The sequence below is a fragment of the Triticum aestivum genome, chromosome 3D (assembly GCF_018294505.1).
Source record: "Triticum aestivum cultivar Chinese Spring chromosome 3D, IWGSC CS RefSeq v2.1, whole genome shotgun sequence".
Classification (NCBI taxonomy): Eukaryota; Viridiplantae; Streptophyta; class Magnoliopsida; order Poales; family Poaceae; genus Triticum; species Triticum aestivum.
This window is the reverse complement of record NC_057802.1, coordinates 481,145,751-481,171,887: the sequence shown is the minus strand read 5'-3', so window position 1 is coordinate 481,171,887 and position 26,137 is coordinate 481,145,751. Positions and strand designations below refer to the sequence as shown.

Here is a 26,137-nt window from a genome sequence, read left to right as displayed (position 1 = left end):
GTCACCCCTAGTAACAATCTATAGTTCCGGTAACAAGATTGAATACAAGAGATGAACTAGGGTTTGAGATGAGATGGTGCCCTCCCCAAGATGTTGATGGAGATTGCCCTCCCCAAGATGGGAGAGTTGTTGGTGATGATGATGACGATGATTTCCCCCTTCGGGAGGGAAGTTCCCCCGGCGGAATAGCTCCATCGGAGGGCAAAAGTGCTCCTGCCCAAGTTCCGCCTCGAGACAACGGCGCTCCGTCCCGAAAGTCTTCTCCTTATTTTTTTATAGGTCAAAAGCACTTATATACCAGAAGATGGGCACCGGGGGTGGGCCGAGGAGGCCACAACCCACCAGGGTGCGCAAGGGGGGCCTGGCGCGCCCAGGTGGGTTGTGCCCACCTGGTGGCCCCACTATGGTGTTTATTGGCTCCAGTATTTCTTAAATAATCCATAAAAAATCTCCGTGAAGTTTCAGTTCATTTGGAGTTGTGCAGAATAGGTGGCCTGACGTAGCTTTTTCAGGTCCAGATTTCCAGCTGCCGAAATTCTCCCCCTTGGTGTGTACCTTGCAAATTATGAGAGAAAAGGCATTAGAATTACTCCAAAAAGCATTATTATGGATGAAAATACTATAAATAACAGTAAGAAACCTGATGCAAAATGGACGTATCACTCACAAAGTGGAATGATGAGATGGTGATGCAGTTTTATTCCACTGCACACTTCTATCCAGATGGAAAAATTATGTGGATGACTGAGGGCACTAGATACCAGTCATCAATCTCAGAGTGGGTTGCTCTTATCAATGCCCCTGAAGAAGGAGAAAACGATATTGATGTATATGGAAAGCCCATGATGGATCACAATACAATGGCACACATGTAGAAGACCATTCCCGATGAGGCATTGGATACACACAAGTTTGGCTCTATCTACTTTTTGCTTGCTGGTTTGGCCACCATAAACTATATCTTGAGGCACACCTTGTTGCCTAAGTCTGGAGATGAGAGGATGATCCGTGGACACTCTATCAACTTGCTGCACTTGTTTGATATACCACAGAAGTTCAAAGTCATGAGCCTGATTGTAGAGACAATCAAAAGGACTGCTGTTGATCAGAAGAGGTCATGTGGATATGCACCACACATCCAGATGCTTATCAACTCCAAGGTTGGTACAGACACATATCTGCTTGACAGAGGGCACCTTCCTCTTCGGCCAGAATTTGAAGATAATGAAGTGGTGATGGATGCTTCACATCCAACTTCAGTTGAGGCCCAAGAGAAGGCAGAAAAGGCAAAAGCATCCAAAGCAGCAAAGCCAGCTAGTGCACCCAATGCATCAATAGTGAATCCAAATCAAAGCAAGACCAACTGACATATCTGCTGGAAGCAACTCTGAGGATTGAGCAAAGTCTGGCCAACTTAGCCAAGAATCAGGAGAGCCTAGAGCGGATAGTAGAGGATAAAATGTATAATCTTGATGTCAAGGTCACAAAGATCCAATCTATTGTGGAGAAGCTGAGAGATGATGCCGAGGATAGTGATGACAGATCTACCATTGACAGATTCCAGACATTGCCTAGGGCACAAAGGTCATCAACTGAGCCAGTTGTAGACACCAGGACTACACACTCTGCTCCAGCCGCCACTGCCACAGTGCCACCACCAGTGTCAACTCCACCAGCCCAAATGACATCTGATCTGAGAACCAGACTCCCAGGAGCCCGTAGCACCTGAGCCTCGGTAGCACCAGATACTCTCCCATGGAGGGAGGGAATACATGATTACTTAGAGGCCAACGAATTAGAGAGTTACCTTGAAAAAAATAGGAATTACAAAGCTTGAGAGTATACCTGGCCATACCTCGGGCCGGGCCTAGCCAAGCCCGACGCAAAAAACCCAGGCCCGGCCCGGCCGTCGGGCCTGTTTTTTGGGCCCGAGCCCGGCCCGAACACGTAAAAGCCCGTCCGGCTTCGGGCCGGCCCGGCCCGTCCTTCAGGAAAACGCAAAAACGATGGGCCCGGGCCCGGCCCGGCCCGGTCTTCGTGCTCAAAATCTAGGCCCAAGCCCGGCCCAGGAGTGGTGTCGGGCTGGGCCGGGTCGGGCTTTTTCGGGCCGGGCCGTTCGGGCCGGGCTGCCCATGGCCAGGACTACTTGAGAGCCAAGGAAGCACTACATGATTAATACAAACATCTATTACTAACAAATCCTACGCCGTGCGGAGCTCTGCGAGGACCCCCAGATCCCCTCATTTCGCCCCCTCCCGTCAAGCGGCGGCTCGCACCGAAACGCCGGACTTGCCGTGCCGTCCAACCCATGGCAGCCGCCTCCGCCGGAGGAGCGGGCGAGCCGCGGCTCGTCGACCGCTGCATCGACGCAGCGGCGCGGTGCCGAGCCTCCGTGGAGGCCTGGCGCCGCCAACGCCGGTCCCTCGAGCGCCTGCCCGGGCAGCTGGCCGACGCGCTCCTCAGCCGCCTCGCTGCTCGCCGCCTCCTTTTCCCCTCCCTCCTCGAGTAAGCGCCCCGCCTTCTCCACCCAGACATGCCCGATCTTTTTCTTTGTTTTCTCTACCATGAGACGGTTTTGCGCTGCTCCGTTTCTGGATCTGTTGCTTCCTGCCGCGTGCGGATGAATCGTGCTTGTGTGCGCAGGGTTTTCCAGCACTCGGTGCAGGAGATCGACTTCAGCGGCAACATCGCCGTAGATGCGGAGTGGCTGGCTTACCTCGGCTCCTTCCGGTACCTGGGCATCCTCAAGCTGGCGGACTGCAAGAAGGTCGACCACTCCGCGATCTGGGCACTGTCCGGTACAACTCTCAAGCTTATTTCTATAATGATGAGACCATGATTTCCAGTACATAGTTTCGAAACATGACTTGGTTTGATTGAAGAAATTAATTGCCTTACTAGTTCTAATAAAATTGCTCTGATGATTCAGGCATGAGTATGCTAAAAGAATTGGACTTGTCGAGATGCTCTAGGATAACTGATGCCGGCATCAAACATATAGTTTCCATTGATAGTCTGGAGAAGCTACACTTATCTGAGACTGGATTGACTGACAATGGGGTGATGCTCATCTCAGCACTAAAAAGATTAAATTTGCTAGATTTGGGAGGAATTCATATGACCGACAAAGCATTAAGGTCATTACAGGTACATACTCATGATTTGCGACCATTTTTTTCCCCATTAACTGGTGCAGAGAGATTCTCTTCTGCTAACCTTGTCTCATCTAGTAATGTTTATATTTTCTGATAGCATATACATATCAGTATGCCACTGCTTGCTCATTTCTTTTTGAGTGGCGCGTAATGGAGTATTAATTTATAGTTGTTACTGTTCCAGGTATTGACACAACTTGAGCACCTTGATATATGGGGTAGTGAAATTACTGATGAGGGAGCTTCTGTCCTTAAGGCGTTTACAAGATTGAGGTTCTTAAATGTTTCTTGGACACATGTGACTCGTTTGCCACCTCTTCCAAACATGAAATATCTTAATATGAGCAACTGTACAATTTATTCCATTCGCGGTGGTGATTCTGAAGTTCATATTCCTCTGCAAAAGTTTACGGCCTCTGCAGCCTCATTTGGTGACATTGATGAGGTGTTCTCTAGCATCGTAGCAAGCTCATTTTCATTCTTGGACATGTCTGGTTGTTCTTTAAGCAACTTATATGGCCTGCAAAAGATGAAAAGTCTAGAGCATTTGGACCTTAGCTTGAGCAGAGTAACTGATGGTGCAATCGAGTATGTTGCAAATATTGGAACGAAGCTGAGATATCTAAGCCTCAAGAATACTGGAATAACCTCTCAGGCACCATGTATTTTGGCAGGAACCGTTCCAAACCTGGCTTCACTGTCTTTAGCTTATACAAAAGTTGATGATTCTGCTCTAGTATATATCAGCATGATGCCTTCATTGAAAGTGATAGATCTAAGTCATACAAGTATCAAAGGTTGCTTTTTTGCTTTGCATTTATTTCTTTTTCTTGATTAAATAAACATGCTTTCTCTTGGAGAAACTGAATCCTATCATATGACAGGTTTCACTCGTGTTGAAGCAAACTCCGAGAAAATACTGTCTCTGCCTCTACTTGAGCATCTCATTTATCTTGAAAGTCTAAGTCTGGAGGATGCACCACTGTCAGATGAAGTTATACCTCCCATGGCATCCTTTAGAGCACTAAAATATTTGTACCTGAAAAGTGATTTCTTGTCTGATCCCGCATTGCAGGCCCTGTCTTCTGCCTCAAATTTGATACATCTTGGATTTTGTGGGAGTGTATTATCAAACTCTGGGCTTCTGCAATTTGTGCCCCCTGCCCAACTACATGTGTTGGATTTGAGTGGCTGCTGGGTCTTAACAGAGTATGCCATCTCATCATTTCGTAGCCATCACCCGGTGATAGAGGTGAGACATGAACTAATTCAGGAACTTCAACCAAGCCACATTGGTACTTCACAAGTTCGCAAGTCTAGGCATCTTCCACGGGGAAAAACAAATTTTTTTAATAGCTCGGCTGATTCTAGCAGGCATTCTGGTATCTTCTTTGTAGGTAAGGGTGATGTAACTTCAATCTGCTTTATTCTCTTTCAGTTAGAAGGAATATAATCCGAGTGAGCTATGTGCATAATATATGATAACAAATTTGCCTTTTGATTTGAACAGATCAAAGGATAAAATACAGCAGGGAGAAAATGCTGGAGATCCAAGATCTTACCCAATCGAATTCAGTGTTACATGATGTGCAGCTTCCACCAGAGCTGCGAAGGATGGAATGAGACAAGTTCTGGTTTACTTTTCTCGCGCACTTCAGTCTCATCATTTGATTAAATAGTGCATCTATTTTCTTGGGGGACATCGCAATTTTGAATTAGCTAAAGACAGCCCGTCATTTGATTAAATAGTGCTTCTCTCACTGTATACTGCCAACTGTCTGAGTTGTAACATGAAGAATTTGCTTGTATGATTTATATGCCTTTGTGATCCTGAAGTATGTATTCAGTCAGTTCATCTGTTTTAACAGAGGGCATTTGTGTTATATTGTCAAATGTGACCATGGGTTCAAATGGTTGATGCTTCTTGATGTAGGATGATTTTTGTCTTAAACGAGTCTTATTATCCATGAGGTGCAGCATTTTCCATGTAAACATTGTTCCTAAATGGATCATTTTGTTACTTCCTGGGTGGAAAATAACCAAGTTCATTCCCCCTGCTGGGAATTAATGGACGTATTTGTTCTTCTAACCAACTACGGACTTCTGGAAGTTGCAAGTATTGCACAAAAAAGATAAGAAACAAGCAGCTGGTGAAATTGAATTGTTCATATAACTATACACAGCTATAACTGTACAGAAACAATTCCCATAAAAAAAACTAATTCTTAAAGATCCTTGTTGGTTTTGTTGGGTGATGTACTAGTAATCAAACCAAATGCCACAGCAATCTTCTCGCTGTGCTGAAGCAGACACTCCTTGAGCTCATCTGACATGTAATGGAGCACAATGCTTGTGTCTGGTACATAGTCAATGTCTTTAATTTCTCTGATCAACCAACTTTTGCATAGATCTCTTGTGCTTGCGGATGGCCGGTGTCACCAGCTCCGAACTCGAGAATGGTTTCCAACATCCATCCAACTCAAGCCAGTTTCTTTACTCAAGTTCTTTTGTTTCATCAGACTCCTTATTCTTGCAACTTCATCCCATAAACCAGCATGGGCATACAACTTTGAGAGAAGGACATATGGAGGTGGATCTCGAGGCTGGAGATCTATGAGATGATTGCCTGCACTTTCACCAATCTAAGTATTTTTGCAAGTCCTACAACGCCACACTCGCGGAGGGGGATGGACCCCATTGAAGATGACATCGTTCCGATGCATGAATTCTTCCTACGGGATTGTTTTCTTACTAGTAAGATGCCCGTGCTGCGCTACGGAACCACAAGAAATGAGACACAATATAATTTAATCTGGTTATACATGGAATTAGTTCATTTTAATAACTCTGATTATATATTGACTATGGCCTGAAGGCTTATGGTGTATATATCGATTACATGAAAGGTGATATGTACAATGCCTATAGACAAGACAAACCTTGGTACTCTAGAGTCTGGAGATGTTGGACTAAAAAAGGTCTGCTTGAGCTCATGGGCTTAAATGAGTTTTGGGTCGACAAACGGATCATATATGTTTTTTTTTCAAAGCAATGTGGCAGCAGATAGACTCACATAAATACTGCAGAATAAATATAAGGCAGGTTTCTTTTTCAAAGCACACGGTTGTAGTATGAAAAAAGGATGCGTTTCTCATGTTCTAGGAGAAGAGTCCTACTATTACTATATAAAAATGGATGAATTTCTCATGTTGAAGGAGAAGAGTCCTACAATATACAAGTTATGTACTCCCTCCGTCCCATAATATAAGAGCATTTTTGACACTACATTGTCTAGCAGCGAAAATTTGGGCAACCCACTTGGTCAACACGTGACGATAGTCTAGTATAATTTTTTATTCACATCAAAAGTATCTTCCAATCGTAAACCTTGTTTCGTAAGTTCTATGATGGCTGTTTTGAAAATTCTTCCTTGTTAAAATATACAGTTCTTTTTGTAAAAACTCAAGTGGTGTAGCACAAAAAAAAAGACTTTCCATATCCGCTTTGAAATCTGAATTGCCCAACCCAATTTCTGACCACACGTGTACTAATCGTTTGCAGGAAGCCCTAATTTCTCTGTTCATGGAGACAAAACCATACTGCCTAGAACACACCGAACGCAACAAAACGAGTTTTTTGAGCTCTCAAGCAAGCAGGGAAGACCTATATATGTCTGTGCTGTATGCAGTAGGTGGAGAACGTCCAAGAAATTCAAACATCATGCAAGGAAGAGTCACGTGCATACATATTCCACTGCATCAATGAACTGCGACTGATTAAGCTATAATCTAGCAGAAACTGGAACTTTTGAGCAAATTAAAATTTGTATAGGTGCCCCTAGTATCTCTCATCTCCTCTTTGCGGATGACACACTTTTGTTTTTCAAAGCAAATCCTGAGCAAGCATATTTTGTCAAAGGAGTCATTTCAAGGTATGCCCAAGCAACTGGCCAGCTCATAAATCCCCAAAAATGCTCTATTCAATTTGGAGATAGTTGCCCTATTGACGTCCAACAAGAGGTTAGACAAATCCTTGATGTGGTGCAAGAGGAGTTTGAATCCAAATATTTGGGATTACCAACACTTGATGGAAGGATGCATAGAGGGAAATACCAAAATCTACAGGAAAGGCTCACACAACGCATTTTGATCTGGGGGGACACTATTTCTCAAGCGGGAAAGGAAACTTTTATTAAGTTAGTTGCAGAGACATCCCGACATATGTTATGGGCGTGTTTAAGCTTCCTATGTCCGTTTGTGATGATTTATCAAGGCTGGTACGAAACTTCTGGTAGGGATCCAAACAGGAACAACGCAAGGTACATTGGTTGTCATTGGACAAGATCATTGAGCCTAAGTGCAGAGGTGGCTTGGGGTTCCGGGATTTCTGTTTGTTTAATCAAGCCTTGTTAGCAAGGCAAGCGTGGCGTCTCATTACATGGCCAGATTTACTGTGCGCCCAGGTTCTCAAGGCAAGGTACTACCCTAATGGTAACTTCGAAGATACTGTGTTTTAGGTAATGCCTCGCCGACTTGGCACGCTATCCACTATGGCCTCGAACTTCTCAAGAAGGGCTTGATTTGGAGGGTAGGAAACGGGGAACACATCCGCATTTGGAGGGACCCCTGGCTCCCCGCCCTTTCTCCTTCAAGCCGGTGTCACCGAGAGGTACATGTCGCTTGAGACGCGTGGCGGAGCTACTGGATGATGCCGGGAGGTGGAATGAAGATCTCCTACGACGCCACCTCCTTCCCATGGATGTTGCGGTTATCACAAAGATCAAGCTATCAACAAGGGGTTTCGAGGATGTCCTCACCTGGGTGCCCGATCCCACGGGTGTCTTCACTGTACGGAGCGCCTACCGCCTTGCCCTCGACGAGAGGAACCGCACGTCATCGTGGGCCACGAGCAGGGCACCGGACGGCACACATGCTGTCTGGGAAGCATTGTGGGGGTGCCCTGCCCCTCCAAAGGTACATGTGTTTGCTTGGCGGCTTGTCACAAACTCTCTGGCTACGATGGAAAATAAGGCAAAGAGAAATATCGACATATGCACTATCTGTGGTGTGGAACGCGAGGATACTTTCCACGCGACTCTGGCATGCGATGAGTGAGCACTGGAGGATGCCCCAGCTGGAAAACATCGATCATACAAGACGGGAGTGGTTGCTGCATCTTCTCAATAAGTGCAGTGAGGAGGAACGACTTCCTATATTGATGACACTATGGAGAACTTGCCATGTGCATAATGAGCAGACACACCACAAGCCGACGACTCCCATTGCTATGTCCCGTCGATTTTTGAATAGTTATATGATGTCGCTCTTGTGCTTAAAGCAGCCTGCAGCAAATTTGGAGAAGGGGAAGATGGTGGTGTAGCAGGATGGACATAGCCATGCTGCCAACCGATGCAAGTAAAAGATGCAAGTACATGTAAGAGATGGAACCGGCCGGCGGCGGGCTGGAACAAGCTAAATACAAACGAAGCGTTCAGGGAGGAGAACAGGACAGGAGGAGCCGGTATGTTACTGCAGAACCGTGAAGGACATGTCGTCTTTGCATCATGTCGTTTTCTTTGTACATGTTCTAGCGCCCTTGAAGCGGAAGTTTCAGCACGTCAGAAGGCATTGTACGGGCCTTGGAGTGGAGCACAGAGCCTTTTATCGTCGAAACGGACTATTCTGTGGCTACTCAAATGCTTATGGATGACACGTCAAATAGATCTCCAGTGGCTGCTTTAGTTGAGGAAGGGAAACAACTACTTAAGTCTGGGTGTGATTCTCTATAGCACATGTTTGGAGAAGCCAAAATAATGTAGCTCATACTTTAGCACAGATGGGTAGATCATCTACTCGCACGGCCATCTGGCTCCGCCATGGCCTAGACGGAATTGGCGCTCTTTACCAAGAAGATTGTAATGAACCACCTTGATTGAAATGAAATTAATTTTTACCGCAAAAAAATCTAATGGGTCCAGGAACCAATTAGGCGAATGAATGTGATTAGACAAGGTATACTTTGTCAAGATGTAAAGGAAGCAGGGAAGAGAAAACTGAAGATGCGGTGCTGCACCTAGATTGCAGCAAGCAGAGGGGCATAGCTCGACCCTCATGAGGAAGGGAGCAGTTCTGGCGCGAGTGCGGTTGTAGCTCAAGAGGAGATGCAAAGACACTGGGCTCCAATTATTTCTGAAGCCAAAGTCAAAGCTTGAACAACACTACTACCCCCATTTTAAATTAATTAAGTTTTAGTTTTTTCGTTCTAAATTAAACATCTTCACGTTTGATCAAGTATATTAAAAAATACATCAATATCAACAACATCAAGCTAATTTAATCACATTCATCATACAATACATTTTTGTATCATTAATATTTGATATTGTAGATATATGTTACCATATTTTTCTATTGACTTGGTCAAACTTAATGGTGTTTGACTTAGGAAAAGTTTAAAACTTCAATTAATTGTGAATGGAGGAAGTAGGGCTATGACTCTTAAGAGTTTAGAAAAAAAATCATGTACAAACGAAAATTAAGTTAAAAAAGGATGATCCAATGGGGGCGTGTGTCCATGGTTGTCTTATCATGAGGCGCCCCACGAGTGGGTCCATGGCTACAAATAATTAACTAGAAGGGTTGGGCGCACTTAGCTGCTGCGTCGTTGGTGTTGTTGAGATTTTATAAAAGGAAATGTTGTTTGGTTTTGCACGTACATCTACATTTCGAACCCCCATTCCATTGAATTTTTTGGCGATCGTTGTGACACTTTTGAAGAAGACATTGTTGGAAGACGTAGTAGAAAACAAAAAGTTCTGCACCTAAGATTATGAAGGAAATATGCCCTAGAGGCAATAATAAAGTTGTTATTTTATATTTCCTTATTCATGATAAAAGTTTATTATTCATGCTAGAATTGTATTGATCGGAAACCTAAATACATGTGTGAATATATAAACAAATACCGTGTCCCTAGTGAGCCTCTACTTGACTAGCTCGTTGATCAAAGATGGTTAAGGTTTCCTAACCATAGACATGAGTTGTTGATACGTCTCCAACGTATCTATAATTTTTGATTGTTCCATGCTATATTATATTACGTTTTGGATGATTATCGGGCTTTATTATACACTTTTATATTATTTTTGAGACTAACCTATTAATCAGAGGCCCAGCCCAGATTGTTGTTTTTTTTGCCTATTTCAGTGTTTCGAAGGAAAGAAATATCAAACGGAGTCCAAACGGAATGAAACCTTCGGGAACGTGATTTTCGGAACAAACATGATCCAGAGGACTTGGAGTCCACGTCAAAAAAGCAACGAGGAGGGCACGAGGCAGGGGGCGCGCCTCCACCCTCGTGGCTCCCCTGACCGACCTCTTTCACCTATATATACCTACGTACCCCCAAAACATCAGAGACAGAGCCAAAACCCTATTTCCACCGCCGCAACCTTCTGTACCCGTGAGATCCCATCTTGGGGCCTTTTCTGGCGCTCCGCCGGAGGGGGCATTGATCACGGAGGGCTTCTACATCAACACCATAGCCCCTCCGATGATGTGTGAGTAGTTTACCTCAGACCTTCGGGTCCATAGTTATTAGCTAGATGGCTTCTTCTCTCTTTTTGGATCTCAATACCATGTTCTCCTCGATCTTCTTGGAGATCTATTCGATGTAATCTTCTTTTGCGGTGTGTTTGTCGAGATCCGATGAATTGTGGGTTTATGATCAAGTTTATCTATGAACAATATTTGAATCTCCTCTGAATTATTTTATGTATAATTGGTTATCTTTGCAAGTCTCTTCGAATTATCAGTTTGGTTTGGCCTACTAGATTGATCTTTCTTGCAATGGGAGAAGTGCTTAGCTTTGGGTTCAATCTTGCGGTGTCCTTTCCCAGTGACAGCAGAGGCAGCAAGGCACGTATTGTATTGTTGCCATCGAGGATAAAAAGATGGGGTTTATACCATATTGCATGAGTTTATCCCTCTACATCATGTCATCTTACTTAAAGCATTACTCTGTTCTTATGAACTTAATACTCTAGATGCATGCTGGATAGCGGTCGACGTTTGGAGTAATAGTAGTAGATGCAGAATCGTTTCGGTCTACTTGCCGTGGACGTGATGCGTATATACATGATCATACCTAGATATTCTCATAACTATGCTCAATTCTATCAATTGCTCGACAGTAATTCGTTTACCCACCGTAATACTTATGCTCTTGAGAGAAGCCACAAGTGAAGCCTATGGCCCCCGGGTCTATTTTTCATCATGTTAATCTTCCAACACTTAGTTATTTCCATTGTCGTTTATTTTACTTTGCATCTTTATTTACTCTTTATTATAAAAATACAAAAAATCTTATCTTATCAAATCTATCAGATCTCACTCTCGTAAGTGACTGTGAAGGGATTGACAACCCCTTTATCGCGTTGGTTGCGAGGTTCTTGTTTGTTTGTGTAGGTGCGTGGGACTCGCGCGTGGTCTCCTATTGGATTGATACCTTGGTTCTCAAAAACTAAGGGAAATACTTACGCTACTTTACTGCATCACCCTTTCCTCTTCAAGGGAAAACCAACGTAGTGCTCAAGAGGTAGCAAGAAGGATTTCTTGCGCCGTTGCCAGGGAGTCTACGCACAAGTCAAGACATACCAAGTACCCATCACAAACTCATCTCCCTCGCATTACATTATTTGCCATTTGCCTCTCGTTTTCCTCTCCCCCACTTCACCCTTGCCGTTTTATTCGCCCTCTCTTTTCCGTTCGCCTCTTTTCCGCTTGCTTCTTGTTTGCTTGTGTGTTCGATTGCTTGCTTGTCACAATGGCTCAAGACAATACTAAATGGTGTGACTTTACCAATACCAACAACAATGATTTTCTTAGCACTCCGATTGCTCCTCTTACCGATGCTGAGTCTTGTGAAATTAATGCTGCTTTGTTGAATCTTGTCATGAAAGATCAATTCGCCGGCCTTCCTAGTGAAGATGCCGCTACCCATTTAAATAGCTTCGTTGATTTGTGTGATATGCAAAAGAAGAAAGATGTGGACAATGATATTGTTAAATTGAAGCTATTTCCTTTTTCACTTAGAGATCGTGCTAAATCTTGGTTTTCATCTTTGCCTAAAAATAGTATTGATTCTTGGAATAAGTGCAAAGATGCTTTTATCTCTAAGTATTTTCCTCCCGCTAAAATCATCTCTCTTAGAAACGATATAATGAATTTTAAGCAACTTGATCATGAACATGTTGCACAAGCTTGGGAGAGGATGAAATTAATGATACGTAATTGCCCCACTCATGGTTTGAATCTTTGGATGATTATACAAATATTTTATGCCGGATTGAATTTTGCTTCTAGAAATCTTTTAGATTCGGCCGTGGGAGGCACTTTTATGGAAATCACTTTAGGAGAAGCTACTAAACTCCTAGATAATATTATGGTTAATTATTCTCAATGGCACACCGAAATATCTACTAATAAAAAAGTGCATGCGATAGAAGAAATTAATGTTTTGAGTGGAAAGATGGATGAGCTCATGAAGTTGTTTGCTAATAAGAGTGTTTCTTCTGATCCTAATGATATGCCATTGTCCACTTTGATTGAGAATAATAATGAATCTATGGATGTAAATTTTGTTGGTAGGAATAATTTTGGTAACAACGCGTATAGAGGAAACTTTAATCCTAGGCCGTTCCCTAGTAATTCCTCTAATAATTATGGTAATTCCTATAACAATCCTTATGGAAATTTTAATAAGATGCCCTCTGAATTTGAGACTAGTGTTAAGGAGTTTATGAATTCGCAAAATAATTTCAATGCTTTGCTTGAAGAAAAATTGCTTAAAGTTGATGAATTGGCTAGGAACGTTGATAGATTTTCTCTTGATGTTGATTCTTTGAAACTTAGATCTATCCCTCCTAAGCATGATATCAATGAGTCTCTCAAAGCCATGAGAATTTCCATTGATCAGTGCAAAGAAAGAACCGCTAGGATGCGTGCTAAGAAAGATTGCTTTGTGAAAGCGTGTTCTTCTAGTTTCTATGAGAATAAAGATGAAGATCTAAAAGTTATTGATGTATCTCCTATTAAATCTTTGTTTTGCAATATGAATCTTGATAAGGATGGTACTGAATATGAACGACCTTTACCTAGAAGGTGTTCCAAAAATTCGGAGTTTTTAGATCTTAATGCAAAATTTGGTAAAAGTGGGATTGAAGAAGTCAAAACTTTAGATGTCCATGAACCCACTATCTTGGATTTCAAGGAATTTAATTATGATAACTGATCTTTGATAGATTGTATTTCCTTGTTACAATCCGTGCTAAATTCTCCTCATGCTTACAGCCAAAATAAAGCTTTTACTAAACATATCGTTGATGCTTTGATGCAATCTTATGAAGAAAAACTTGAGTTGGAAGTTTCTATCCCTAGAAAACTTTATGATGAGTGGGAACCTACTATTAAAATTAAAATTAAAGATCATGAATGCTATGCTTTGTGTGATTTGGGTGCTAGTGTTTCCACGATTCCAAAAACTTTGTGTGATTTGCTAGGTTTCCGTGAATTTGATGATTGTTCTTTGAACTTGCACCTTGCGGATTCCACCATTAAGAAACCTATGGGAAGAATTAATGATGTTCTTATTGTTGCAAATAGGAACTATGTGCCCGTAGATTTCATTGTTCTTGACATAGATTGCAATCCTTCATGTCCTATTATTCTTGGTAGACCTTTCCTTAGAACGATTGGTGCAATTATTGATATGAAGTAAGGGAATATTAGATTCCAATTTCCAATAAGGAAAGGCATGGAACACTTCCCTAGAAAAAAAAAATTACCTTATAAATCTATTATGAGAGCCACTTATGGATTGCCTACCAAAGATGGCAATACCTAGATCTATCCTAGCTAGGGGCGTTAAACGATAGCGCTTGTTGGGAGGCAACCCAATTTTAGTTTTTTGCTTTTTGCTTCTGTTTAGGAATAAATATTTGTTCTAGCCTCTGGTTAGATTTGTTTTTATGTTTTAATTAGTGGTTGTGCCAATTTAAACCTATATGATCTTCTTGGATAAGAGTTATTTGATCTTGCTGAAAATTCCAGAAACTTTCTGTTCACGAAAACAATTGTTAAAAATCACCAGAACGTGATAAAATATTGATTCCAATGTCTGCTTATCAATAAACAAATTTTCTAGGTCTTCCTGTTTTGGTAGATTTTTCTGAGTTACAGGAGTTTGCGTTAGTTACAGATTACTACAGACTGTTCTGTTTTTGACAGATTCTGTTTTTCGTGTGTTGTTTGCTTATTTTGATGAATCTATGGCTAGTAAAATAGTTTATAAACCATAGAGAAGTTGGAATACAGTAGGGTTAACACCAATATAAATAAATAATGAGTTCAATACAGTACCTTGAAGTGGTGTTTTGTTTTCTTTCGCTAACGGAGCTCACGAGATTTTCTGTTAAGTTTTGTGTTGTGAAGTTTTTAAGTTTTGGGTAAAGATTTAATGGATTATGGAACAAGGAGTGGAAAGAGCCTAAGCTTGGGGATGCCCATGGCACCCCAAGATAATTTAAGGACACCAAAAAGCCAAAGCTTGGGGATGCCCCAGAAGGCATCCCCTCTTTCGTCTACTTCCATCGGTAACTTTACTTGGAGCTATATTTTTATTCACGACATGATATGTGTTTTGCTTGGAGCGTCTTGTATGATTTGAGTCTTTGCTTTTTAGTTTACCACAATCATCCTTGCTATACACACCTTTTGAGAGAGACACCCATGAATCGGAATTTATTAGAATACTCTATGTGCTTCACTTATATCTTTTGAGCTATATAGTTTTTGCTCTAGTTCTTCACTTATACCTTTTTAGAGCACGGTGGTGGATTTGTTTTATAGAAACTATTGATCTCTCATGCTTCACTTATATTATTTTGAGAGTCTTAAAACAGCATGGCAATTTGCTTTAATTATAATATCATGAGAAATTTGATGCTTGATAATTGTTTCGAGATATAAAGGTGGTAATATCATAGTTGTGCTAGTTGAGTAATTGTGAAATTGAGGAATACTTGTGTTGGAGTTTGTGATTTCCGTAGCATGCACGTATGGTGAACCGTTATGTAACGAAGTCGGAGCATGAGGTATTTATTGATTGTCATCCTTGTTGGAAATATGCCCTAGAGGCAATAATAAATGGTTATTATTATATTTCTTTGTTCATGATAATCGTCTATTATTCATGCTATAATTGTATTGTCCGGAAATCGTAATACATGTGTGAATACATAGACCACAACCTGTCCCTAGTAAGCCTCTAGTTGACTAGCTCGTTGATCAACAGATAGTCATGGTTTCCTGACTATGGACATTGGATGTCATTGATAACGGGATCACATCATTAGGAGAATGATGTGATGGACAAGACCCAACTTAAGCATAGCATAAAAGATCGTGTAGTTTCGTTTGCTAGAGCTTTTCCAATGTCAAGTATCTTTTCCTTAGACCATGAGATCGTGCAACTCCCGGATACCGTAGGAGTGCTTTGGGTGTGCCAAACGTCACAACGTAACTGGGTGACTATAAAGGTGCATTACGGGTATCTCCGAAAGTGTCTGTTGGGTTGGCACGGATCGAGACTGGGATTTGTCACTCCGTGTGACGGAGAGGTATCTCTGGGCCCACTCGGTAATGCATCATCATAATGAGCTCAATGTGACTAAGGCGTTAGTCACGGGATCATGCATTGCGGTACGAGTAAAGAGACTTGCCGGTAACGAGATTGAACAAGGTATTGGGATACCGACGATCGAATCTCGGGCAAGTAACATACCGATTGACAAAGGGAATTGCATACGGATTGATTGAATCCTCGACACCGTGGTTCATCCGATGATATCATCGTGGAACATGTGGGAGCCAACATGGGTATCCAGATCCCGCTGTTGGTTATTGACCGGAGAGGCGTCTCGGTCATGTCTGCATGTCTCCCGAACCCGTAGGGTCTACACACTTAAGGTCCGGTGACGCTAGGGTTGTAGAGATATATGTATGCGGAAACCCGAAAGTTGTTCGGAGTCCCGGATGAGATCCCGGACGTCACGAGAGGTTCCGGAATGGTCCGGAGGTAAAGATTTATATATGGGAAGTCTTATTTTGGTCGCCGGAAAAGTTTCGCGCTTTATCGGTATTGTACCGGGAGTGCCGAAAGGGGTCCGGGGGTCCACCAAGGGGGTCCACCAGCCCCGGGGGGCCACATGGGCTGTAAGGGGTGCGCCTTGGCCTATATGGGCCAAGGGCACCAGCCCCAAGAGGCCCATGCGCAAGAGATAAGAAAAAAGGGAGAGTCCTAAAGGGGGAAGGCACCTCCGAGGTGCCTTGGGGGGGAAGGACTCCCCCCTGGCCGCACCCTTCCTTGGAGGAAGGGGCAAGGCTGCGCCCCCCCTCTCCCTTGGCCCTATATATAGTGGGGGGAAGGGAGGGCAGCAACATCTAAGCCTTGGGCGCCTCCCTCCTCCCCTGCAACACCTCTCTCTCTCTCGCAGAAGCTCGGCGAAGCCCTGCCGGAGACCCGCTACATCCACCACCACGCCGTCGTGCTGTTGGATCTCCATCAACCTCTCCTCCCCCTTGCTGGATCAAGAAGGAGGAGACGTCGCTGCACCGTACGTGTGTTGAACGCGGAGGTGCCGTACGTTCGGCACTCGGTCATCGGTGATTTGGATCACGGCGAGTACGACTCCGTCATCCACGTTCATTGGAACGCTTCCGCTCGCGATCTACAAGGGTATGTAGATGCACTCCTTTCCCCTCGTTGCTAGTAGACTCCATAGATGCATCTTGGTGAGCGTAGGAAAATTTTAAATTATGCTACGATTCCCAACAGTGGCATCATGAGCCAGGTCTATGCGTAGTTACTATGCACGAGTAGAACACAAAGAAGTTGTGGGCGTTGAGTTTGCCAATTCTTCTTGCCGCTACTAGTCTTTTCTTGTTTCGGCGGCATTGTAGGATGAAGCGGCCCGGACCGACCTTACACGTACACTTACGTGAGACAGGTTCCACCGACTGACATGCACAAGTTGCATAAGGTGGCTAGCGGGTGTCTGTCTCTCCTACTTTAGTCGGAACGGATTCGATGAAAAGGGTCCTTATGAAGGGTAAATAGAAATTGGCAAATCACGTTGTGGTCATACGTAGGTAAGAAACGTTCTTGCTAGAAACCTACAAACCACGTAAAAACTTGCAACAACAATTAGAGGACGTCTAACTTGTTTTTGCAGCAAGTGCTATGTGATGTGATATGGCCAGAAGATGTGATGAATGATATATGTGATGTATGAGATTGATCATATTCTTGTAATAGGAATCACGACTTGCATGTCGATGAGTATGACAACCGGCAGGAGCCATAGGAGTTGTCTTTATTATTTTGTATGACCTGCGTGTCATTGAATAACGCCATGTAAATTACTTTACTTTGTTGCTAAACGCGTTAGCCATAGAAGTAGAAGTAATCGTTGGCGTGACGACTTCATGAAGACACAATGATGGAGATCATGATGATGGAGATCATGGTGTCATGCCGGTGACAAAGATGATCATGGTGCCCCGAAGATGGAGATCAAAGGAGCATGATGATATTGGCCATATCATGTCACTATTTGATTGCATGTGATGTTTATCATGTTTTTGCATCTTATTTGCTTAGAACGACGGTAGCAAGTAGGATGATCCCTTATAATAATTTCAAGAAAGTGTTCACCCTAACTGTGCACCGTTGCGAAGGTTCGTCGTTTCGAAGCACCACGTGATGATCGGGTGTGATAGATTCTTACGTTCGAATACAACGGGTGTTGACGAGCCTAGCATGTACAGACATGGCCTCGGAACACACGCAATACACTTAGGTTGACTTGACGAGCCTAGCATGTACAGACATGGCCTCGGAACACGGAGGACCGAAAGGTCGAGCATGAGTCGTATAGAAGATACGATCAACATGGAGATGTTCACCGATCTTGACTAGTCCGTCTCACGTGATGATCGGACACGGCCTAGTTGAACTCGGATCATGTTTCACTTAGATGACTAGAGGGATGTCTATCTGAGTGGGAGTTCATTAAATAATTTGATTAGATGAACTCAATTATCATGAACTTAGTCTAAAATCTTTACACTATGTCTTGTAGATCAAATGGCCAACGTTGTCCTCAATTTCAACGCGTTCCTAGAGAAAACCAAGCTGAAAGATGATGGCAGCAACTATACGGACTGGGTCCGGAACCTGAGGCTCATCCTCATAGTAGCCAAGAAAGATTATGTCTTAGAAGCACCGCTAGGTGATGCACCAATCCCACAGAACCAAGACGTTATGAACGCTTGGCAATCACGTGCTGATGATTACTCCCTCGTTCAGTGCGGCATGCTTTACAGCTTAGAACCGGGTCTCCAAAAGCGTTTTGAGAAACATGGAGCATATGAGATGTTCGAGGAGCTGAAACTAGTTTTCCAAGCTCATGCCCGGGTCGAGAGATATGATGTCTCCGACAAGTTCTTCAGCTGTAAAATGGAGGAGAACAGTTCTGTTAGTGAGCACATACTCAGAATGTCTGGGTTGCACAACCGCTTGTCTCAGCTGGGAGTTAATCTCCCGGATGACGCGGTCATTGACAGAATCCTCCAGTCGCTTCCACCAAGCTACAAGAGCTTTGTGATGAACTACAATATGCAGGGGATGGAAAAGACCATTCCCGAGGTATATTCAATGCTGAAATCAGCGGAAGGGGAGATCAGAAAAGAACATCAAGTGTTGATGGTGAATAAAACCACCAAGTTCAAGAAGGGCAAGGGTAAGAAGAACTTCAAGAAGGACGGCAAGGGAGTTGCCGCGCCCGGTAAACCAGTTACTGGGAAGAAGTCAAAGAATGGACCCAAGCCCGGGACTGAGTGCTTTTATTGCAAGGGAAGTGGTCACTGGAAGCGGAACTGCCCCAAATATTTAGCGGACAAGAAGAAGGCCGGCAACACCCAAGGTATATGTGATATACAAGTAATTGATGTGTACCTTACCAGTACTCGTAGTAGCTCCTGGGTATTTGATACCGGTGCGGTTGCTCATATTTGTAACTCAAAGCAGGAACTACGGAATAAACGGAGACTGGCAAAGGACGAGGTGACGATGCGCGTCGGGAATGGTTCCAAGGTCGATGTGATCGCCGTCGGCACGCTACCTCTGCATCTACCCACGGGATTAGTTTTAAACCTCAATAATTGTTATTTAGTGCCAGCTTTGAGCATGAACATTGTGTCTGGATCTCGTTTAATTCGAGATGGCTACTCATTTAAATCCGAGAATAATGGTTGTTCTATTTATTTGAGAGAGATGTTTTATGGTCATGCCCCGCTGGTCAATGGTTTATTTTTGATGAATCTCGAACGTGATGTTACACATGTTCATAGTGTGAATACCAAAAGATGTAAAGTTGATAACGATAGTCCCACATACTTGTGGCACTGCCGCCTTGGTCACATTGGTGTCAAGCGCATGAAGAAGCTCCATGCAGATGGACTTTTGGAGTCTCTTGATTACGAATCATTTGACACGTGCGAACCATGCCTCATGGGTAAGATGACCAAGACTCCGTTCTCCGGAACAATGGAGCGAGCAACCAACTTATTGGAAATCATACATACCGATGTGTGTGGTCCAATGAGTGTTGAGGCTCGCGGAGGATATCGTTATGTTCTCACTCTCACTGATGATTTAAGTAGATATGGATATGTCTACCTAATGAAACACAAGTCTGAAACCTTTGAAAAGTTCAAGGAATTTCAGAGTGAAGTTGAGAATCAACGTGACAGGAGAATAAAATTCCTACGATCAGATCGTGGTGGAGAATATTTAAGTCACGAGTTTGGTGCACACTTAAGGAAATGTGGAATAGTTTCACAACTCACGCCGCCTGGAACACCTCAGAGAAATGGTGTGTCCGAACGTCGTAATCGCACTCTATTGGATATGGTGCGATCTATGATGTCTCTTACCGATTTACCGCTCTCATTTTGGGGTTATGCTTTAGAGACTGCCGCATTCACTTTAAATAGGGCTCCGTCGAAATCCGTTGAGACGACACCGTATGAATTATGGTTTGGGAAGAAACCTAAGCTGTCGTTTCTAAAAGTTTGGGGATGCGATGCTTATGTCAAGAAACTTCAACCTGAAAAGCTCGAACCCAAGTCGGAAAAATGCGTCTTCATAGGATACCCTAAGGAAACTATTGGGTATACCTTCTACCTCAGATCCGAAGGCAAGATCTTCGTTGCCAAGAACGGGTCCTTTCTGGAGAAGGAGTTTCTCTCGAAAGAATTGAGTGGGAGGAAAGTGGAACTTGATGAGGTGATAGTCACCCCTTCCGAACCGGAAAGTAGCGCAGCGCGGGAAAATGTTCCTGTGGTGCCTACACCGACTGGGGAGGAAGTTAATGATGATGATCATGAAGCTTCGGATCAAGTTCACTGAACTTCGTAGGTCCACAAGGACACGTTCCGCACCAGAGTGGTACGGCAACCCTGTCCTGGAAATCATGTTGTTAGACAACGGTGAACCTTCGAACTATGAAGAAGCGATGGCGGGCCCGGATTCCGACAAATGGCTAGAAGCCATGAAATCCGAGATAGAATCCATGTATGAAAACAAAGTATGGACTTTGACTGACTTGCCCGATGAGCGGCGAGCCATAGAAAACAAATGGATCTTTAAGAAGAAGACGGACGCAGATGGTAATGTGACCATCTACAAAGCTCGACTTGTCGCTAAGGGTTATCGACAAGTTCAAGGGGTTGACTACGATGAGACTTTCTCACCCGTAGCGAAGCTGAAGTCCGTCCGAATCATGTTAGCAATTGCCGCATACTATGATTATGAGATATGGCAGATGGACGTCAAAACGGCATTCCTTAATGGCTTCCTTAAGGAAGAGTTGTATATGATGCAGCCGGAAGGTTTTGTCGATCCTAAGAATGCTAACAAAGTATGCAAGCTCCAGCGCTCAATCTATGGGCTGGTGCAAGCATCTCGGAGTTGGAACATTCGCTTTGATGAGATGATCAAAGCGTTTGGGTTTACACAGACTTATGGAGAAGCCTGTGTTTACAAGAAAGTGAGTGGGAGCTCTGTAGCATTTCTCATATTATATGTGGATGACATACTATTGATGGGAAATGATATAGAATTCTTGGAAAGTATAAAGGCCTATTTGAATAAGTGTTTTTCAATGAAGGACCTTGGAGAAGCTGCTTATATATTAGGCATCAAGATCTATAGAGATAGATCAAGACGCCTCATTGGTCTTTCACAGAGTACATACCTTGACAAGATATTGAAGAAGTTCAGTATGGATCAGTCCAAGAAGGGGTTCTTGCCTGTATTGCAAGGTGTGCAATTGAGCACGGCTCAATGCCCGACCACGGCAGAAGATATAGAAGAGATGAGTGTCATCCCCTATGCCTCGGCCATAGGGTCTATTATGTATGCCATGCTGTGTACCAGACCTGATGTAAACCTTGCCGTAAGTTTGGTAGGAAGGTACCAAAGTAATCCCGGCAAGGAACACTGGACAGCGGTCAAGAATATCCTGAAGTACCTGAAGAGGACTAAGGATATGTTTCTCGTTTATGGAGGTGACGAAGAGCTCGTCGTAAAGGGTTACGTCGACGCTAGCTTCGACACAGATCTGGATGACTCGAAGTCACAGACCGGATACGTGTATATTTTGAATGGAGGAGCAGTAAGCTGGTGCAGTTGCAAGCAAAGCGTCGTGGCGGGATCTACATGTGAAGCGGAGTACATGGCAGCCTCGGAGGCAGCACAGGAAGCAGTCTGGATGAAGGAGTTCATTACCGACCTAGGGGTGATTCCCAATGCGTCGGGCCCAATGACTCTCTTCTGTGACAACACTGGAGCTATTGCCCTTGCGAAGGAGCCCAGGTTTCACAGGAAGACCAGGCATATCAAGCGTCGCTTCAACTCCATTCGTGAAAGTGTTCAAAATGGAGACATAGATATTTGTAAAGTACACACGGACCTGAATGTAGCAGATCCGTTGACTAAACCTCTCCCTAGGGCAAAACATGATCAACACCAGGACGCAATGGGTGTTCGATTCATCACAATGTAACTAGATTATTGACTCTAGTGCAAGTGGGAGACTGTTGGAAATATGCCCTAGAGGCAATAATAAATGGTTATTATTATATTTCTTTGTTCATGATAATTGTCTATTATTCATGCTATAATTGTATTGTCCGGAAATCGTAATACATGTGTGAATACATAGACCACAACCTGTCCCTAGTAAGCCTCTAGTTGACTAGCTCGTTGATCAACAGATAGTCATGGTTTCCTGACTATGGACATTGGATGTCATTGATAACGGGATCACATCATTAGGAGAATGATGTGATGGACAAGACCCAACTTAAGCATAGCATAAAAGATCGTGTAGTTTCGTTTGCTAGAGCTTTTCCAATGTCAAGTATCTTTTCCTTAGACCATGAGATCGTGCAACTCCCGGATACCGTAGGAGTGCTTTGGGTGTGCCAAACGTCACAACGTAACTGGGTGACTATAAAGGTGCATTACGGGTATCTCCGAAAGTGTCTGTTGGGTTGGCACGGATCGAGACTGGGATTTGTCACTCCGTGTGACGGAGAGGTATCTCTGGGCCCACTCGGTAATGCATCATCATAATGAGCTCAATGTGACTAAGGCGTTAGTCACGGGATCATGCATTGCGGTACGAGTAAAGAGACTTGCCGGTAACGAGATTGAACAAGGTATTGGGATACCGACGATCGAATCTCGGGCAAGTAACATACCGATTGACAAAGGGAATTGCATACGGATTGATTGAATCCTCGACACCGTGGTTCATCCGATGATATCATCGTGGAACATGTGGGAGCCAACATGGGTATCCAGATCCCGCTGTTGGTTATTGACCGGAGAGGCGTCTCGGTCATGTCTGCATGTCTCCCGAACCCGTAGGGTCTACACACTTAAGGTCCGGTGACGCTAGGGTTGTAGAGATATATGTATGCGGAAACCCGAAAGTTGTTCGGAGTCCCGGATGAGATCCCGGACGTCACGAGAGGTTCCGGAATGGTCCGGAGGTAAAGATTTATATATGGGAAGTCTTATTTTGGTCGCCGGAAAAGTTTCGCGCTTTATCGGTATTGTACCGGGAGTGCCGAAAGGGGTCCGGGGGTCCACCAAGGGGGTCCACCAGCCCCGGGGGGCCACATGGGCTGTAAGGGGTGCGCCTTGGCCTATATGGGCCAAGGGCACCAGCCCCAAGAGGCCCATGCGCAAGAGATAAGAAAAAAGGGAGAGTCCTAAAGGGGGAAGGCACCTCCGAGGTGCCTTGGGGGGGAAGGACTCCCCCCTGGCCGCACCCTTCCTTGGAGGAAGGGGCAAGGCTGCGCCCCCCCTCTCCCTTGGCCCTATATATAGTGGGGGGAAGGGAGGGCAGCAACACTAAGCCTTGGGCGCCTCCCTCCTCCCCTGCAACACCTCTCTCTCTCTCGCAGAAGCTTGGCGAAGCCCTGCCGGAGACCCGCTACATCCACCACCACGCCGTCGTGCTGTTGGATCTCCATCAACCTCTCCTCCCCCCTTGCTGGATCAAGAAGGAGGAGACGTCGCTGCACCGTACGTGTGTTGAACGCGGAGGTGCCGTACGTTCGGCACTCGGTCATCGGTGATTTGGATCACGGCGAGTACGACTCCGTCATCCACGTTCATTGGAACGCTTCCGCTCGCGATCTACAAGGGTATGTAGATGCACTCCTTTCCCCACATTGCTAGTAGACTCCATAGATGCATCTTGGTGAGCGTAGGAAAATTTTAAATTATGCTACGATTCCCAACAATCCTTTGTGTGGCGGTCGGGATCGCGCGATGGTTAACTCCTACCAACCCTTCCCCTAGGAGCATGCGTAGTAGTACTTTGCTTCGAGGGCTAATAAATTTTTGCAATAAGTATATGAGTTCTTTATGACTAATGTGAGTCCATGGATTATACGCACACTTACCTTTCCGCAATTTTCTAGCCTCTACGGTGCCGTGCATTGCCCTTTCTCACCTTGAGAGTTGGTGCAAACTTCGCCGGTGCATCCAAACCCCGTGATATGATACGCTCTATCACACATAAACCTCCTTATACCTTCCTCAAAACAGCCACCATACCTACCTATTATGGCATTTCCATAGCCATTCCGAGATATATTGCCATGCAACTTTCCACCGTTTCGTTTATCATGACACGTTCTATCATTGTCATATTGCTTTGCATGATCATGTAGTTGACATCGTATTTATGGCAAAGCCACCGTTTATAATTCTTTCATACATGTCACTCTTGATTCATTACATATCCCGGTACACCGCCGGAGGCATTCACATAGAGTCATATCTTGTTCTAAGTATCAAGTTGTAATTCATGAGTTGTAAGTAAATAAAAGTGTGATGATCATCATTATTAGAGCATTGTCCCAAGTGAGGAAAGGATGATGGAGACTATGATTCCCCCACAAGTCGGGATGAGACTCCGGACTAAATAAAAAAAAGAGAAAGAGGCCAAAAAAAATAAAAAAGAGAGAAAAGGCCCAAAGAAAAAAAAATGAGAGAAAAAGAGAGAAGGGACAATGTTACTATCCTTTTACCACACTTGTGCTTCAAAGTAGCACCATGATCTTCATGATAGAGAGTCTCTCATTTTGTCACTTTCATATACTAGTGGGAAATTTCATTATAGAACTTGGCTTGTATATTCCAATGATGGGCTTCCTCAAATGCCCGATGTCTTCGTGAGCAAGCAAGTTGGATGCACACCCACTTAGTTTCTTTTGTTGAGCTTTTCATACACTTATAGCTCTAGTGCATCCGTTGCATGGCAATCCCTACTCCTTGCATTGACATCAATTGATGGGCATCTCCATAGCCCGTTGATTAGCCTCGTCGATGTGAGACTTTCTCCTTTTTTTGTCTTCCCACATAACCCCTATCATTATACATTATTCCACCATAGTGCTATATCCATGGCTTGCGCTCATGTATTACGTAAAAGTTGAAAAGGCTGAAGCGCGTTAAAAAGTATGAATCAATTGCTTGGCTAAAACCGGGGTTGTACATGATATGAATATTTTGTGTGGGGAAGATGGAGCATAGCCAGACTATATGATTTTGTAGGGATAACTTGCTTTGGCTAAGATATTTTGATGAGACATAATTGCTTGGTTAGCATGCTTCAAGTATTATTGTTTTTATGTCAACATTAAACTTTTATCTTGAATCATATCGAATCTGAACATTCGTGCCACAATAAGAAGAACTACATTGAAAATTATGCTAAGTAGCATTCCACATCAAAAATTCTATTTTTATCATTTACCTACTCGAGGACGAATAGGAATTAAGCTTGGGGATGCTTGATACGTCTCCAACGTATTTATAATTTTTGATTGTTCCATGCTATATTATATTCTGTTTTGGATGATTATTGGGCTTTATTATACACTTTTATATTATTTTTGGGACTAACCTATTAACCGGAGGCCCAGCCCAGATTGCTGTTTTTTGTCTATTTCAGTGTTTCAAAGGAAAGGAATATCAAACGGAGTCCAAACGGAATGAAACCTTCGGGAACGTGATTCTTGGAACAAACGTGATCCAGAGGACTTGGAGTTCACGTCAAGAAAGCAACGAGGAGGGCACGAGGCAGGGGGGCGCACCTACCCCCCTGGGCGCGCCCTCCACCCTCATGGGCCCCTCGTGGCTCCCTTGACCGACCTCTTTCGCCTATATATACCTACGTAACCCCACAAACATCAGAGACAGAGCCAAAACCCTATTTCCACCGCCGCAACCTTCTGTACCCGTGAGATCCCATCTTGGGGCCTTTTCCGGCGCTCCGC

At 43.9% G+C, this 26,137-nt stretch overlaps 1 protein-coding gene across 2 annotated transcripts; it reads left to right on the top strand.

The window, feature by feature from the left end:
• Positions 1-2,189: 2,189 nt before the first annotated feature.
• On the top strand, positions 2,190-5,020 carry LOC123079833 (internalin I). Of its 2 annotated transcripts, XM_044502655.1 has the most exons (7): positions 2,190-2,505; positions 2,644-2,798; positions 2,930-3,147; positions 3,340-3,952; positions 4,040-4,149; positions 4,231-4,552; positions 4,666-5,020. In XM_044502655.1, exons 1-7 carry the CDS (start codon positions 2,309-2,311, stop codon positions 4,776-4,778), a joined length of 1,728 nt encoding a protein of 575 aa, XP_044358590.1. In that variant the 5' UTR covers positions 2,190-2,308; the 3' UTR covers positions 4,779-5,020. The 2 variants fall into 2 exon arrangements, with proteins under 2 accessions (XP_044358590.1, XP_044358589.1); XM_044502654.1 differs by having other exon boundaries at positions 4,040-4,552.
• The last annotated feature ends 21,117 nt before the right edge of the window (positions 5,021-26,137 follow it).

Coding starts and splice junctions, on each gene's coding strand:
- LOC123079833 (XM_044502654.1), top strand. CDS start 2,309: ATGGCAGCCGCCTCCGCCGGAGGAGCGGGCGAGCCGCGGCTCGTCGAC. Junction 2,506..2,643: donor CTTTTCCCCTCCCTCCTCGA/GTAAGCGCCCCG, acceptor TTGTGTGCGCAG/GGTTTTCCAGCACTCGGTGC. Junction 3,953..4,039: donor AAGTCATACAAGTATCAAAG/GTTGCTTTTTTG, acceptor ATCATATGACAG/GTTTCACTCGTGTTGAAGCA.